The sequence below is a fragment of the Ailuropoda melanoleuca genome, chromosome 1, assembly GCF_002007445.2.
Source record: "Ailuropoda melanoleuca isolate Jingjing chromosome 1, ASM200744v2, whole genome shotgun sequence".
Taxonomy (NCBI): Eukaryota; Metazoa; Chordata; class Mammalia; order Carnivora; family Ursidae; genus Ailuropoda; species Ailuropoda melanoleuca.
In genome coordinates, this window is record NC_048218.1 from 137,648,580 (window position 1) to 137,667,287 (window position 18,708).

The window sequence follows — 18,708 nt, forward strand, 5'->3', positions numbered from 1 at the left end:
TATGTAGACAAACATATAAAGCCATATTTTTTCATCTCTGAAGTTCTTTTAAAAACAACTGGTTATTTAACATACATTTCACTGTATGATAGGCTTTAGAACATGTTTCTAAATATAATATATGACAATAGCACAGAGATGAGGGTATAACTGTAACTATTATTGTAAGTTTTACATCTTAAGTAAAAGTACAATAATAACTCTATGAAATGCTCTCAGACTGCCTATTGAAATTTGTAGCCTTTGCAATCAAGATTAGCAAAGATATCTTAAGATATAAAAAAAAATTAACCATGAAAGAAAAAAATTTGATAAATTGTACTTTTTCAAATTTTAAATTTTTGTTTATCAAAAGACACCATTAAGAAAATGAAAAGGCAAATGCCACAAAGGAAATATTACATATACCTGTATGTATATGTATTTGCATATGCATGTATGCAAATATTATGTTAACTATTACGTGAATATATATATGACAAGAACTCATGTCCAGAATACACAAAGAACTCATACAGCTCAATAATAAAATGAACCCCAAAAATAGAAAATGGGTAAAACATGTTGATATCTCACACACACACAAAATTAAACATATGGACAATGAATATATGAAACGTGCTCATGGGAAATGCAGATTAAAACTACAAGAGGTATCATTTCACACACACACACACAGAAATAGTTAAAATAAAACAAGACTTGACAAAACAAATGTTGGGTAAATATGGAGCATGACTAGAATTCAAATGTATCACTGGAGTCTACAATGATACAACCAGTTTGGAAAACTCTATAACTCAACCAAGAATTAAAACAAGATTGGATGAATGGAAAAAGGGAGATGATCACAGCAATGTCAAACTGATACTCACATTAAGAAAATTAGATGAGAGAGTACATTGAAAAAGTTGTACTTATCATTAAATTTGTTTAATGAATAAACTACATATTCTAAGTAGAAGCAGCAGCTATGTCAGTATCTCCCGTCCACCAAAACAAAGATCTGAGATACCGTAACATCCTACTAGTACCCTCCCTCTAAGGAGCAACTTTGTTTAAAAAAATTAAATTACATTTTAAAAATATATACACATATACCTAAGCACATATGTATGTACATGTATATATACATATATGTGTATATATGTGTGCATATATACAAAGATATATATATACATATGTGTGTGTGTTTATGTATTTAGGGGAATAATACTGTTAATGATATCTAATGTCACAACCCTATACATTGAAATGATTACCAGGAGAGTAAAAATGTCACTTGGCAGAGGGAGAAAGAGAGAGCACTGGAAAGGATTAAGGGAAGGTAGGAAGGAGAGAACACATCTTTCAGCACAGCTAAATAATTCCCCAGCATCCTTAGCTCATGGTAAAAATGTTGAGTTCCTGAGAAGCCATTCTTGTCGGAAGGTAGCCGGAAGCCTGAAGTGTAATTTTCCCATGCATAGCCATATGGAAGGAAACGTTACATAGTCAATACAAGAGAACAGGAAGGATTACAGCCCAAAGATAAAGATTTTGTGTCTTTTCAAAACAATTTAACATTCTACTTTGTCACAGGCAAAGCTAATAATCCCCTAAAGAAAGGAAGAAATTACAACACAGGTAATAAAGTCAATAATATTGTAATAACTACTCACGGTAACGGGGTAACTACAGTTACCATGGTGAACATTTCATCATATATATATAATCACTATGTTGTACACCTAAAACTACTATATTACATGTCAACTATACTTCAATTCTAAAAAAAAAATTTTAAAAGGTAGGAATTAAGCAAAGGAACTTTCCACTTTATGTATTTAACCTACTCTTTCTTATAGGAGGTAACAGAGTATCTAAATGAAGATTACACGTTCTTCCTTTCAGAGAAGAAAAATCAATCTAAAATTACCCATCCGAAATTAGAGAAAGGTTTGTAGAAATACCACTGTCTTGAATGTTATATTATTAGAAAACTGATTTGTTTTTCTATTAATAGCTTTACTGCATTTTTGCATACGGTATTCATCATGGCCTAAGAGCAATTATTTTAACCTCATGAAAATTGAGCTACGTTACCTGTAGGATCATCCCCCCCCAAAAAAAAATGACTCTTTGCAATTAGCTTATCTATAATCCCAGTCAGTACCAAGATTACCCCCACATCTTTCTGGAAAAGAGCAACTACATGCTTCCCAAGTACTCAGTCAAGATCCAGAGACTCCTTTGGATTCTTACTTGTTACAGCCATCTGGCCTGCTGTCAGAAGGGCCGACCACAGTGTCCATGAATGTTGCAACGTTGGAAAATCCAGCTGGCAATTCGTCCCATTCATCAAATTTGATGCCACTGCCCAAGGAATAGGTACCTTCACCACACTTACTGCATACCTGGTTCTTCATTTCTAGATACTCTCCGGAAGCACAGGAGAAAGCTGGAAGGCAGAAGAATGCAGAACTCACTAGTCACTGTGTTCCTCCATCAATTTTGTCACCAGAATTATTTTTATAATGCTCTGGTCATGCCACACCTTAATTAAAGCTTTCTAAAGTTGTTCTTATTACCACACATGCTTCATAATCTAGTCCCAACCTATTTTCCCAGGCTCATCCCTTGCCCCATCCTCTTCCAACCCTAACAAGATTCCTATAATTCCCAAAATAGGTCATCCCCTCTCTCTCTGCTGTGTTCGTTCTCCAGAGATGCTAACGAATCCATCTGTTCTACTTGCAAAATTCCCATTCTTAACCCCAATATGACCCTCTTCATAAGACCTCCCTGCTCCCACCAGCCAGTCAGCTGGTCAGGTGTGTCTCCTTCTGTGCTCCTACCATACTCTTCTTATAGCACCTGCATTAAAGTGCACGTGCAGGCACACACGTGTGCGAGCGTGCATGCACACACACCACGCACGTGTGTGCGCACACACACACACATAAGGTGATGTATATATGTATCAGTTGATGTGAGACTTTGAGCTTCCAGAAAACAAGGATCATTATTTTTGGATTCCTAATTCTATCTGGCAAATACTAAGTCCAATAAAAGGTTGGTCCAGTGAGTGGAAACTAAATATAAAGGGGTAATAGGAGTGTTTCTCATGCAAGAGCCAAATCAGAATCTCTACTTTTTCAACATTCATGACTCCGACCTAGTCATTTCTACTACCTACATCTTATTACTGATGTCAAGCACTGCGCTGATTCTGAGAACTAACTAAAACCAGAGACAGCAGGCCTGGGCATTGTGAAGAACAGTTGACACAGTTACAGAAAAGAAGGAGCTTTGCTGCTAAGTTATTAGTCATTCAACAAACGCAAATCTATGGCCCCCAAGTGGGTGGGTCTGTGTTCAAAGTGCTATTAGTGACTCAAACAGAGCAAAGGGATTTCTAATCATTTAATCAGGATATTAAAGAAACAAGAACAAAATAAAACCTCCCAATTATTGCATAAAGAAAAACAAGTCTCCCAGCAGAGAGTGAAGGAGCAAAGCCTCACATTTAGATACATTCTTCTTTTATAATACATTTGGAAACTTAGAGAGAAATACAAACAAGTTAATTTTGAAAAACCAAAGAATGAGAGCTAAAACCCACAGCTGCCTACTTATTTATCCACTGAAAAATTACCATGTTTTTCTTCAGAAAAGCTTACAATGCTGTACGACGAAATTCTAACTCTCAAAACAACATCCCACAATTAGATAAACATCAGAAAATAAGAAAAGGTTAGGCAAAAAATAGTGCATCCTGGTTAGAAGGTCAAAAACATCCTGGGGGGGCTCCTGGGTGGCACAGCGGTTAAGCGTCTGCCTTCGGCTCAGGGCATGATCCCGGCGTTCTGGGATCGAGCCCCACATCAGGCTCCTCTGCTGGGAGCCTGCTTCTTCCTCTCCCACTCCCCCTGCTTGTGTTCCCTCTCTTGCTGGCTGTCTATCTCTGTCAAATAAATAAATAAATAAAATCTTTAAAAAAAAAAAAACATCCTGGGACCAGGTGGTACTACTTCTTGTGACCTTAAGTGAGTTACTTCACTCTCTGGGGTCCTCAGTTTCTCTCTGAAAAATGAGATAATGATCACAGTACTGCTTCATATGGTTATACTAATGAAATAAAACATAGTATAAAGTGCTTGGCACAGTGCCTGGCATTTAATAAACACTCACTATAAGCTATTATTATCACTACCAGCACTACCAGCAGAGAAACACAGTAATGGAAACAAATTGTATTTCACCTTCTATCGTTTATAGGGCTTCTAGTAAACTGATACATACTATAATAAACCAAGCACCAACATTACACTGAATCAAGGGCCAGCAAACTGCAGCTCACAGGCCAAATCCAGCCTGCCTGTTTTTGTAAATAAAGTTTTACTGAAACACAGTCACGATCATTCATTTACATATTGTCTATAGCTGCTTTTGTACCACAGTAGCAGAGCTGAATAGTTGCAGCAAGGATTGTATCACCTGCTGGGCTGAAAATATTTACTTTCTGATAACACAATTTTATGTTTAGTTTAGTTAGAAGATAGTTTCGTCTAGTGTCCTAAACTGAACTTTTAATTAATAAGGAGTAATATTTTGTAAGGTGTTAAAAGGGACTCTGGAAGCTAAGAAGATTGTGTTGTGTTATTTCAGAGTGTTCATTGTCCCATTAAAATCACTGAGAATAGCCTCAACTCTTTCAGAGATGCTTCCTTCTCTAGACCAGAAGGAAAGCTGAAAGATAAAGCTGACAGTGAATGTTTTGAGTATTTATTACACAGTCAATTCTTTTTATTCATGGTAAAATCCAGGATTAGGCTTCTGTGAGACTGTGGTCACAGTATCTTCAGCAACAGATCAATACATAACCTTGTTTTATGTGTGTTTCAGTTGAAAAACATCTTATTTAATATACATTGTTGATTCATTAACATTGAACTTACGGCCAACAGCACTACAATTCATCCTTGAACTAAGCTTATTGAACCCACGTATTTTCTCCATGAGGCACAGCACAGGCTTCTTGCGCTTACAAACACTAACTAGTACTGCAGCACATTTGGGAGCCTAATTTTAGAGAGCAAAATCACCCAAAAAAAAGTATAAAAATGCAGAAAAAAGTGGCATTAGATTGTGAAGAGGACACCTGTTGACACTATGAGAAATAAGGCAGAAAGTGACTTTGTTTGGCAGAATTGTTTGACCTCAGCGGAGACCATATGATCGGGTGACACAAATTTTTGAATTTTAATTTTAATTTTTAAATTTGAATTTAAATTTTAAAGCTCTGTATATGTCAGCAAATGACTGTTAAAGTATTATTTGTACTGATGTGGGGGGGTCACAAATAAACTTTATAAAGTAGGTGAATTTGCAAATATTTCAGAGCGACATGTTTATAACAGACCTGTGAAGGAGAATGATATTATGCCCATTTACCAGAGGAGGAAAATGAGGCACAGTACATTTAAATAATCCAATTAGGAGGGTACCCATTAACAAGTGGCAAAACTGATATTCAAATTTAGGTCTGATTCCAAAGCAAGTGCCCCAAGAAAATTCAACTTAGGCAATTACTATAATCGATGCAAAAGTGCAAGCAATTTCAAATGAATCCATTATTATATTTGACATCATTCTCCATTTCCCGTCTTGAATTGTTGAACAGTATTCATTATTGTACATGTTGAGCAATAACCATTCCCCACCTTCAGTGGGGAACGTGTGTCCTAAAACACACGTTCATGGAATATTTTAGCAAGCTGCTAACTTCCATAAGTCTCAATATCCTCGTCTATGAAAGGAAGATAGTAATAGCATCTATTTCAAAGAATTGCTATGGGTTTCAATGAGCTATTCCACATGAAGCACTCAGCAGTGTGCCTGACATAAAGCACTCACTGTATTGTTATTAATAATACAATTCCAGGGTCTGGGGCAATAAGAATTTTGCCACAGGCCTGACGATTTTATATCTCCTTAGAATAATTATGTGCTCAAAGCTAGTCAAATCGGTATAGGGCCTTTAATGACACCGGGAAACTGAGGAGTCTGAACCTTTTTGTATTTTAATCATTTGCTATTCCTCAAATCTTTTTTGCACCCTGGAAGCCAGCTCTCAAGCCACATGTCAAAGGAGGAGAAGAGCCACATGTTCTTGCTAAACAAAATTTACTCCATGAGATTATGTCAGCACGGCACTGCCCACTTCTTTAGGCAGTCACCAGTGATGACCAGCTTTCCCTTTTCTAGTATATTCCATCTTAGCTGACGCCACTTCCTTTTTCTTCTCTCTTTTTTTTTTCCCCCACTTTCTACTGCAACACTGCTCTCTTGGCCTCTGATTTTTAGTTGGATTATAGAAGTTTCTACAATCTTAGGCATGACACTCTTTTCATTCAGATTTCTTTAGAGTATGACATAGGACCCTTTTAACAAAAGCAGGATGATAGACAGTTATTGTAAGTAGTTGTTTTAACTGCTGTAAATGTCAGTTGACTAGGTTTCATTTGAACAATTAATCATTTCTAAAATAAATACAATTTTTCTTCAACAACCTCAAAATCCTAGAGTATCTGAATTGAATTAAAGTTAAGCAGACTCCAAAGTTCTGCCATAAGAACAGAAAAACCTGATTTGCATAAGGTCACACACTAAGTAACAATGGGCTCAGTGTGGGATTTCACAATATTTTCCCTAAGTACCCAGAGAAAGACTGATGTTGAAAATCCATCCTCTTCAAGTCTAAATTGTAACCAAGAGGTCATGTGCTAAAGTCAGTGTCCTTGTTCTCAGCTTTATGCCTCTACTCTGACCTCAATTTCTGCTACTGCAAATCCGGAAAGGTTGAAATATGCAGGTGTGAAGAATCAGATATGGAAAAAAAGCATTTATATTCATCTGTCACCAACTAGCAAAAGGCTGGCGCAATTTACTTAACCCTCTGTGCCTTCATTTGTTCACATTCCAGTGAGAATACCACTTCGCTTCCTCCATCATAGGACTGCTGTGGTCCCATGAGACACTGGAAACCACTCTGACAGTGAAAAGGGACATGAAAATTCAAAACATCACTATTATGCAACCACCCAGTACAATGTACTAAATAACAGCTACTGAATTCATCATTTCTATGCTGATTATCATCTATGATTTATGCCTAACAATAAAGAATATCTATTTAATCTTCTCACCACAAGGGCCTTTTAATTTTGCTTTTTCTTCCTCCAGAGACCTCATGCTTTGAAAGATGATATTAATTACATTTATTCATAATTCATCTATTTTTCTGTTTAATTCAAGATTATTCATTACTGAAATTTGTTTTCTGAACAGTAAACAGCAATAATACATAGTAATAAAAGAATTTTCAATTATTTTTAAAAAAATTTTTTCTAAGTAGGCTCCACACTAGGCCCAAACTCATAATCCTGAGATCACGACCTGAGCCAAAATCAAGAGTTCGATGCTTAACTGACTGAGCCACCCAGGTGCCCCCCAAATTATCAATTTTTAATGGGATGCTGATGAATTAGGAAGCATATACAATGTCATTACAGGTAAGTATCTGGGAATCACAGGAAGTCATTCAACAAATACTTCTTGAGTACCTAGTATTTGGTTGCCAAATGCTAGACACTAAGGATATTTTGGAAACAATCCCTACTCTGATGGAGATTCTATTTTAATCTAGTCTAGACTTATCTTCCTCAAAATAGATTCAAAATTTATATTCATGAAACTAAATTCACTGTAAAATCTATCTTATCTGTTAACCTAAATTAATACTAAATAAAAAATAATTATATACATTTATGGGAAATAAATAATTAAATCAATTCCAGAAATAAGCAAATATGCCTCTTTTTCTTCAGTTGTTTAGTTTCATTTAAATAAGCATAGAGTAAGTTTAAAAAATTAGGTTAAAGCTGTAGACACTGCTGTTATTGATTACACCACAAGGATACTCGCAACCATTATTATTCATGGCCGTTGAGGGCAGCACAAACAGGGATGATAATGCGTAGTTTGTGGGCCGCAAAAATGATAAGTTTAACCTTCATTAATCATTCAGCCCATCAATTATCATTATCAAATAATTAAAACTTCAACTGCCTGCCAGGTTTATTATTATAATTCTCACTGAAAACAAAATAAAGTAGAAAATGGCATCTATGAGAAATCGAACACAATACTGAGCCCAGCAAGTCTCAGCTCTTCTTTTTCCTCTCTCAGTGCTGTGATGAAGAGAACATTGGAACACAGCCTTTTTAAGTTCCTACTTGTGAAATTCTTTAAAAAGAAAAACAAACAAACAAAAAAAAACTATGAAACACCTGGGTGGCTCAGTCGGTTAAGCATCTGCCTTCAGCTCAGGTCATGATCCCAGGGTCCTGAGATCGAGTCCCACATCAGGCTCTTTGCTCAGCAGGGAGCATGCTTCTCCCTCTGCCTGCAGCTCCCCCTGTTTGTGCACTCTCCCTCTCTTTCTCTGACAAAGAAATAAATAAAATCTTAAAAAAATGAAAGAAAAAAAGAAAAACTGTTTTAATATCTCATTTTATAAAAATGAAAGGGAGACATATAAACAAGTACATTAATACAAACCAGTTCTGGCTCATGTTCTCTAATTCCCTGTTCTCTGAAAAGAGTATTTAGTAAAAGCACTGCCTCTACATCTCTGAAAATGAATTCTCACCTCTAACATCCTTTCCAGCGACTGGGTCCTCACAACTCACACAGTCCTGTCAGGTAGTACCATATGACTGTCCCTATCCTTCCTCAAGGGGACTGATGGGCCGGAATACCCACTCCCTCCCCCACACAAAAAACCCCACCAACTCCTGCCTGGAAAAATGATCCATGAAACACAAGAGAGAACGATCCCCATTAAATTAGTTTCCAACTTTTCATGAGAGAGCTAAGGTAGTTTTCATCTTAAAAAAAAAAAATGGATTTTATTGTGGCTTCCTGACCCAAGTGTCTGATGGGGGAGAAGACCAATTCCAGTCCATCGGGCACAAGATGACTGTGTTTTTATAGAAAAAAATACAGCTGAGAAGGTCAGGGGAAGGAAAACGTTGAGAGTACTTGATGAGGTCACCAAAGGGGGCAGAACAATGCACTTGCAAAATCAGTTTTCTCAACGTCCTAACACTTTGATTCTTATCATCCTGAACTTTTCCTCTTTCTTAGAAGGTGTCCGTCATCCTCTACTTCCTAATAGTCTTGTTGCCCTTGATTCTGCAATTTTAAGGGCTGAGTTCTCTCACCTCCTTATAAAACATGTTTTTCAGAGAACCTCCCTCAACCGTAGCTCCCATCAAACACAACTGACGTCAAGCCTGATTTTTGAGCTGTTCTTTTCATAATCCTGTTCACTCAGGCCTTTCACCTGCCACTGCTGTGCTGCAGAACCCATTAACTTCAACACTCTTCCCACCTGGAACTTGAGGCATCAACATTCCAAACAAAGCCGACCGAGGACTAAATATTCCTGTCCTTTTCCATACAGAATGAACTTTCACAAATCTGATCAGATCTCTGTGTTTCACCTATAGAATGAAACAGCGAAGTCAGTCTCTAATTCAGGACACCCCAGGTTTCTAATCCACAAACAGTCCAGGGTGCTGGAGCTATGTGAGGAGCCTTGAGAGGGTTACAGCTTCATTTCTTGAGATGAACGAAAAAGGACTCTTCTAAATTAAGAATTTCTATAGTTGAAGAAAGTACTCATTTTTTTTCCTAATAGACATTGAATACTGAAAGTATACTATATGTATTAAGCACTAACAATACTCTAGGCACAGGGGAAAAAACATTAACTAACCAACTTCTCATTGTATATGAGGATGTAACTACAAATGTGCCCTAAATTCTGAATGTTATTCTTTTACCTTTCAGAGAAATATATACAATTAAGAATGAAATCTACGAGATCATTTTTCTGAATGTTATTCTTTCACCTTTCAGAGAAATATATACAATTAAGAATGAAATCTACAACGAGATCATTAATCCATTAAAATGACCCACAAAACAATATATCTGAGCCTTTACATGCTATTTTTTTTAAATCATTCGGTTATCCATATATTAACTTGCATCACAATTCAGACAAGATATAAATGTTCGGGAAGCATGGATGCCTCAAGAAGGGGGACTAAGACCAGTTCAGTATATGCTGTAGTATATTCTGAAGAGTCAGGACACCATAGAAGTTAAGAACATGAACCCAGGAGCTGGACTGCCTGGGTTCAAATCCCCATTCTGCCAAGTACCTACTTCACAAGGTTGTGGTGATGCAGAAATGAATTTGAGTGAATACAAGTAAAACAGTTACAATTGTGCCTGGCATGTAGCAAAGAATGATTGGTCATTATCATTTTACATTATTATTACTATTAAGTTATATTACAATTATGATTCCTGGCAGTATAGGTTATATGTATCACCTCATCTAACTCCCTCGGACACCCATGAATAGCTGTCTCCAGGTCAAAGTCCTTGGTATGACACAGAGGAGCCTGTGAGATTTGCCAGAAACTCTGTCCTCTCTCAGACTCTGTCTGACAGCCAGCCATGCAGCTTTCACAAAGCACCCAGTTTTGTGGGTGCTGCCCCCAATCTGCACCTGTGCCCATGTTTCCTATGCCCCAAATGCCACTTCGCATCCCTGAATTCTAAAACTTCTTTTGGGGTTTGCTTCAGAGGTCCTCAGAGAATTAACACATATGGCCCATTAAATATGGCATTTATTAACTCAATCCTCAGTAAGGATTTTTCACATGAACAACTTTTCCGTAACAATTCTTAGTAATAATTCTTTCTCAGTAACAATTTTTCATATGAACCTGCCAAGGCTTAGATAATTTTCTGAGGTCATTTAGCTAAAACAGATGACTCTGAACTTCAAACTTACATCTGCTTCACTGTGAGCCCTCTTCCTGCGAGCGGAAGTCATCCATCTCTCCTTGGTAAGATCACCTCAGGTATTTCCATCTTTCATTCATTCTGCCCCTATACCATAAGTAACTTATTACTTATTTGCTCTCTTATTAGATTGAAAGGTCATGGAAAACAGCAATCCTTTTAAGTTTATTTTTGGATCCCTATTGTCAAGAATATAGGAAATGATAAATGCTTGTTCAGTGAATGAATTAAAGCCCAATAAATAGCTGTGAACTAAATATTTTGCCCAAGACATACAAGTTGGTTGCAGATCTGGAATTTAATCTCAGGTGTTCACCACATCTGACCATCATCACCCATGGGAGGTCTTTAACTAGACACCAGTACAGTAAGATGGCCAATGAACCTTGTAGAGCAAAGAAATTACATGAAATTAGTTAAATCTGGTATAAGTAATGCCATATAAAAATTTACTAAATTAGGAGCCTTTGGGTGGTTCAGTCAGGTAAGCCTCTAGCTCTTGGTTTCAGCTCAGATCATGATCTCAAGATCTTGAAATTGACCCTGTCAGGCTCTATGCTCAGTGCATCAAGTCTGCTTTTTCCTCTCCCTCTGCTCCTCCCCCCACTCTCTCTCTCTCTCTCTAGAATAAATAACAAAAATCTTTTTTAAAAATTACTATATTAGCCAGGCATGTGTGCTTACACCTGTGTTTTCCAAAAATTACATCTGCAGAAATTAGCATGTGGGGTCCAACTACACATTAGATAAAAGAGGCCTGTAATCAACTAAACTTGGCAAACTGAGTAAAACAGGATGCACTTAACACACAGGAAATGTTCTATACGTGTTTATTAGGTTTCGGAGAGACTTCAATATGAAAATGTTCACTGCATCCCCCCATGAGGGGATTCACCATTTTCCAAACTTAACTCGTATTTCACCACAGAAAACCCTGAAATACTTCTTTGTTTCCATGAAGTATTTCTCGGGGTCAGTAGTCCCTGGAACAGACTCATGGCATGCTCCGTGATCGGCACCCAGCACCATGTGCCCAGGGCCCCCACGTGCGCCTGCTCCTGTACCAGCAACAACGTTCACACAACAGAAACACCCTAGGAGTTGCATCCTGGGGAAAAGCCTACAGCAACAAGAGCTTCAATGCCAAGGAGTGGATTTCTCAATCTCCCACTCAGAAAGCTAAAGCCGAATCTCTCTCCCTGAGAAGCCTTCCCCTTCCTTCACTTCTAAACTGAAATCAAAAGCTATTGACCCAAACTTGTCATGAGTTACTCTGCTTGTAAATACGTAAAAATACAGATCTGAGAGGAATCAAGAAGAAGGGAAAAAATTTATTTTCGAGGTTTTTTCTACTCTGTACATGAGCACTTTTTGATCCAAGAAAACCAAATATTAGAACTTTATAGAAATATTAAAGTACAAGATTAAAAATGTCCACAAGACTATGACCAGTTGGATGACAACATATCAAATGGAATCACAGCTATCTTAAAGAGTCATCCTCAATTAGACAAGTGTGTTATGGTTGTACTCAAAGTCACACTGACTAATATTTGAGGGAATAAGCAATAGAAGGTAACTCCTAAGAGGAAGACGTATCTCATCATGTTTATTTCCCCCTCAGGGTTCTAGATTTTTCTGAAAATACGTAAGGAAATAGGTAGAGGAATTCTCTCCCCACTCCTAGTAGCCAGGCTTTTCTTTCTTTCTTTCTTTCTTTCTTTCTTTCTTTCTTTCTTTCTTTCTTTCTTTCTTTTTTTTTTTTAAAGATTTTACTTATTTATTTGAGAGAGAGAAAGAACAAGGGGAGGAGCAGAGGGAGAAGGACAAGCAGACTCCATGCACTGAGCTCAGAGCTGGACATGGGGCCTGATCCCATGACCCTGAGATCATGACCTGAGCTGAATTCACCAGGGAGACGCTTAACAGACTGAGCCACTCAGGTGCCCCCAGGCTTTTATTTGTAAGGTTTGGTTTGGTTTGAGACAAAAGGGCCTTTTCTTCAGTGAGAGAGCGATAGAGAGAAAGGAAGGGAGAGAGAGACAGAGGGGGAGGGAGGGAAGGAGAGATGAGGGAGGAGAGAGAAGGTATCCCCACCCAGGCAAGCATTCCAAAACACTGTTGTGTCTAATGATCTAAGAAGGTCAAGGAGACCCCAGAGAGTCAAGGGATGATTTTAGGGAAGTGACCCAACAGTAGAAAAGAGACAGAGTAAGGATGGCGGTTATATCCTCTTCTTCTGGGGGAAGACGAGGAGTGTTGTGGTTCAGAAATGGCATGCTGTCTTCTAGCTGTGTCAGCAATACCAAGACCTCAGTGATGGGGGATCCCACCAACACAAGACTCTTGGCACCAGGGCTTTGGAGAAGCAGCAAAGTTCTCTAAGCTAAGTCTGGAATCAGCAGACAGAAGGAGGGACATGAGGGCATCTCAGTGGCCTGCCCTTCGAGCAGTACCACCTGGAGACTGTGGAGCCTTCCACAGCAGAGGGGACAGGAGGACGACAGGAGCCGCTGTCAGTTAATAACCAGAGGCCTCTCCATGCCGTTTCCTGAGCCCCATAAGCTTGCAGCTCACAGCCCACCCATGGTTCTAGCACAACGCGAGCTTCATTCACTTCACTTCGAGAAGCCCTGCAGCCAGAGTTTATACGATTTTTTAAATGACAATTATATAATATAGCTTGCCCTTCAATTCCCTGAAAAATTTACAAGTGCTGCTTCAACACTCCTATAAGCCTTTTCCTAAGGAAAGGCCTGCACTGCTTTCTTTTGATAAGAAAGAAAAAAGTCTTCCCAATTACATTCTGAAGGGTCTACAGCAATTTCAACTGAGGCCAAACTCTGGGTTTGACTTCCTTTGGAGACATTGGGACACGGGGAAATTAAGCCCTACACAGTCCTTGCCCTAGATAGTCCTCACTGATTTGAAGCTGCCACACGCCATAGTTTTATTTTTTCTTTGTGACCCAACTGCTATGCCATCTCATTATGGCATGACTGCTGAGTCTAGCAGCTACGGGCATCGCTCGCCATCCAAGGTCTTGGCATTGTTCAGGCACAGCTTACAAGCAGCATGCCATTCCTGAACCAGGACGCTTTTACCCTCCTTTGTCCTTGAAGCACAAGAGTGCCTACAGTTTTCCCTTGAAGATACCCACCAACAGCGCTTTACATCTCCCACATGGGGCCCTGCAAGGCCCGAATCCAGAAGTGGCAGTCTAAATCAGGGGGTAAGAGACAGGCTCTGGAGTCAGACATGTCTGGATTTGAATCCCAGATCTGCCACATCCTGGCTCTGAGACCTGTGGTAAGGTACTTCCTTCTTTAACTCTGAGTTTTCTCATCAATGAAATGGAAACACTGATATCTACCTGAGAGGGTTGTTGTAAGGATACAATGGGACTAAGCGCCGTGTTTAGCATACAGTCCATGCGTGAGAAATGATAGCTATTCTTAGCAATAGAAAATCTAAGGCCCTGAGGAAATACTCAGTTATTACCCTAACTGCATCTGCAGTACTTTAATGGCTAGGAACATGGTAAGCACCATGATTAATGCTATGAATTAACTGAGCTTCTAAGTTACTTAGATATGTGATGCTTTTTGTGCATTGTAAAATAATTTATATTCGCATACCTTTACCATATTAAAAAAAAGCCACATTTTAGAGGCCAGACCAATGGTTTCTAGAGCAGACATAATCATATTATGTGTAAATCGCTGAAAATTCAGACTTCAGACAAAACACCAAAATAAAAAATGTTCCCAGCCATGACATAAGTATTGTCATTTTTAAAGTCAGCATCATTTTTAAAGTAATAACTAACAGAGACTTGATAACGAGTCAATTTTTTTTTGAAAAGTTCCAGCTCCAGTATCAGATTCATAACATTGTGGAAAACTATACATTTTCCACATTTCCACGTCTAAATAACATGCAAAAAAGGCCATCCTCAAATAGAAATAATTCCTATTTAAGCATCAATTCTATGACAGATTTTTGAACCTTTGGCCAATAAATGTAATCAGTGGTATGCTAATAAGTGTTTAACAACTAGCTCTCAGGGGAAGAGAGGCACATGATTTCTAGTGTTCGCCAAATCCCATGGTGTAATACTCTGGACAGGTCCATTTCAAACTAACAATCAGCTTTCAAAAGCCAGTGCCAGCCAGCACAGCACCTACATGAGGAAGAATGTTCATGATGGTTCAGTAGTCCACCCCCCACCCCCACGCACACCCGGGTTGTTTACAAGGGAACCAAGGAATTAACCCATAAGTAAAAAGTAAATAGAGATAAATAATATACCGATTTTCTAGGAAAGTAACTGAAGCATTTTACAACAACCTAACTTCATAAGTATTTTGCAGACAGTTTCCATTTTGCACACAAATCCTCCCTTACTGAGAGCTGATGCTCTTTCTGCACAGTTGCTGAAAACACCCCAGCTTGTAGAGATTTATTCTAATCTGACACCACTCTTCTCTTGAGTCTTGCTAGACTGAACTCTTTCCCTGGCTACAGGGATCCCAGGTTCTCTCTGTGTTCATTTAGTATCATTCACTAAAAATAATGGTTTTGTCCACTCATTTTCCCCATGGGACTACTGCTACCTTCCTGTCCCCCTTTTTTCAGTAAACCTACCACCTAGGCCAATACTCATCTCACCAGTAAGAGAGACACATTCTATGAATGGGAAGGAATTAGCTATCATTTAATAATTTGCTTATCCATCTGCTCTTTTATTTGGAAACAGAAAAACTAAGCTTTTAAGAAGACCATTTGAGAGACAGCAGGAAAACCAACATAACCTCAGTCTTGCTTTTCAGCTTTGAACTCCAATCTACCCCAAGACTACTCCACTGCAGGAGCCCATCACTCACCAAATGAAAGGATTAAAAAAATGCAGTTTACAAATGAAAACAAATTTAATAACCTATTTCTCTACTCATTCATAATGTTGCCCTTCCAACCTGTTTGTTGCTAACACAAGGTACCGAATGAGATATTCATCAATTATACCATCTCTCCGTAGGTTACGCTAAAAAGACAAATTACACGATGTCTAAGGATTAAAAAAAGAAACCCCACTGCTAAATGGCGGAGTTTTGTGCATGTGCATGGATGTTGGTGATGACAGCACGACCATGGGAATGTACCGCATGCTGCTGAACTCTACACTTAAAAATGGCTGAGATGGTAAATTTTATGTTATATATATTTTCCCGAAGTTTTTGAAAACTTTTTTAAAATGTAAAGAAAAAAATCCATTAAAGAGAGATTCTGCCACTCGACTCTCCAAAGTTTCAACTGAGACAGTAAACCAGACCTTAAACAGATTAAAAAAAAAAAAACATAAATAAAAATAGCATCCTTTAATTTTGCCTGTGTCTCATTACAGACTTCAGGCATAAGGGCACCGAGTGTTAAGAAGAAGCTTTTGCTCTGCTAGACATCAATGCTCTATGTTCCTTTTTCCCAAAGTCTTTTATATCCATTTACATTCACTTCTGGGCTGAAGGGATACAGTTTAATCAGGAAAACAAATGGTGCAAACGTCAAAACATACTGCATTCTTTGCCTCTCACGGGGTCAGGCAGGCCAGAGCAGTCCACTGCAGAATTCGGAATGGCAACTCTCCACCTGGAGCCACTGCTGTCACATTCTGTGTATTCAAAGTGGTAATCGTTCTGCAAACAATCACAGAAACAAGCCTTTGTTAGAGCCAGTTTTCATGGGACAGCTGTGCTTTCTCCATCACCCCAACCTTCCTGCAAGGCTGATTCCAAAGTGTCCTCTTTGCTTTTACCCTCTTCCATTCACACCAAGCAGGGCTTTGTGTTTTGTTTTGTTTTGTTTTATCAAAAATTATCAGGCAAGGCAGTGAGTAGGCGTTGAGGATAGGATGAGGGACAGTCAAAGCACTCAAGCTGTGACCACTGACCTTTAGTTTCACCTCCCCGAAAAGGCTACACTTCCCTATTTCTCTTGCAGATTTTTTAAGATTCAAATAATTGATAAATGTGATTCTAAGAGCTAAATAATACTCGGAAACTGAATGCCACCACTGTCCCCAGTTTTTCAAAGAAAGAACAAACTATTCCCACTGACCTAATTCTCACTCTGTTTAAAATTTAACAGCAGGTATAATAATTAATCATCCAAATGCTAGTAAAGGACGAGCAGTTTTTTAAGCACCTTTCCCAGGCTCCATACACATCCACCACAGCAGGCTGCCATCAATCACAGACTATAAAAGAGACATTTATTTAATGCCAAATTAAGACCAACCCACTTATCTCTAGCCTCTGGATGCTTTAAAATTTTCACAATGACCTCCTCCCCTGGTCCGAGCACATTACATGTGTGAGATGCTTGAACTGAGGGGGAGCAAGGACACAACGTCATTGGAGCATTTTGAGAATGAAAGAAATTCTAAACCTTCCCTCAAATATTTTCAGTTCAACATCTTATTTATTCAGTTTAATATCTTGGATGTTGCCATTTGGATTCATCCACTCTATTTTGCCTCCCTTACTGTATCAGTGACCAAAGAGAACAGAAATATCAAGTCATATCAACATTGGGAAATCAGGTGTGTAAGGTGTGTGCGTGTGTGTGTGCGCGCGCACCTGTGCATATGTGGGCATGCATACACATGGAAAGAATACCAGTTAAGAAATGAGTTCTGAAATCAGAAAGGTCTGCGCTTAAACTCACATCCCATTACACCAAGTACAATCTGTGTGATACTGGGCAAGCCGCTTAACCTCTCAAAGCATCCAATTTCATTAGGAAAATGAGAATAATATTTCCTACCTTGTATCGTTGTTGTGGAAATTAATTAAGATAACACATGTAAAATGTTAGGTATGTGAGGCTACAGTGCGTTAGCACTTGACGTATGGTTGAATTATTGAATTATTATCCTTACTAAGGATGGTGAAGGTAGAGATGATGATACAGAGAAAGGAGTTAGTGCAGATGTGGTAAGGCACAAACGTTTTGAGTTTCTGTTTCTTCTACTTCAATTTCTGCATATACTTAAGATAAAATGAGGAGGGATCTTAAGTTAGAGAGGTGGGATTATCAGGCTGGAAGCAAAGGCTTTATACGGCAGAAACAAAATTTAGTATACCCTTCAGGCAATCACCTCTGAATATTATTTTTTTTCCACTCAATCTTTTGACCAAGCTTGACAACAGGTAATCTGAGATTAAGTTGACAGTATCCTGGATTTCAAATATACCTTACTATCAGTTAAGGGCAAATCTACGTACCTTAAAAAAAAAAAATCAATAAAAGCAGCCAAATGGGAAAGACCTTCCAGATGGAAAGACGGGAGGAGGGAGAGAAGAAGGAAGGGAGAAAAGAAAGCTATAAAAATTCACTAAATTTGGGAAGACTGGGTGGCTTAGTTGGTTAAGTGTCTGCCTTCAGCTCAGGTCACGATCCCAGGGTCCTGGGATGGAGTCCCACACTGGGATCCTTGCTCAGTGGGGAGCCTGCTGCTCCCCCTGCTTGTGCACTCTCCCCCCCCCCGTGATAGATAGATAGACAGATAGATAAAGTCTTTAAAAAAAAAAAGAGTTCACTAAATTTAACCACATACAAAGGTTAAGCACAAAAGTTATCATAAAGTAAAAGATAAACAACACATCAGTGAAGACACAAATTACAGCAAAGATTAATTAACTTAACAAACCTGTGTTTCTAAAAACCAGCCCAGAGAAGGACAAATAATTATGTGAAATATGGTCAAAGGCCATAAGCAAT

The 18,708-nt window shown here is 38.5% G+C and overlaps 1 protein-coding gene across 5 annotated transcripts in view; it reads right to left on the reverse strand.

The window, feature by feature from the left end:
* ELAPOR2 (endosome-lysosome associated apoptosis and autophagy regulator family member 2) overlaps positions 1-18,708 on the reverse strand; it is a 184,185-nt gene that overhangs the window by 79,428 nt on the left and 86,049 nt on the right. For all 5 annotated transcript variants that reach the window (XM_034667227.1, XM_034667214.1, XM_034667211.1 and 2 more), the window contains exons 2-3: positions 16,502-16,622; positions 2,245-2,440 (exon numbers count right to left, since the gene is read on the reverse strand). In XM_034667227.1, coding sequence (XP_034523118.1) covers positions 2,245-2,408 — 164 coding nt within the window. In that variant the 5' untranslated portion in view covers positions 2,409-2,440; positions 16,502-16,622. The remainder of the gene's footprint in view (positions 1-2,244; positions 2,441-16,501; positions 16,623-18,708) is intronic.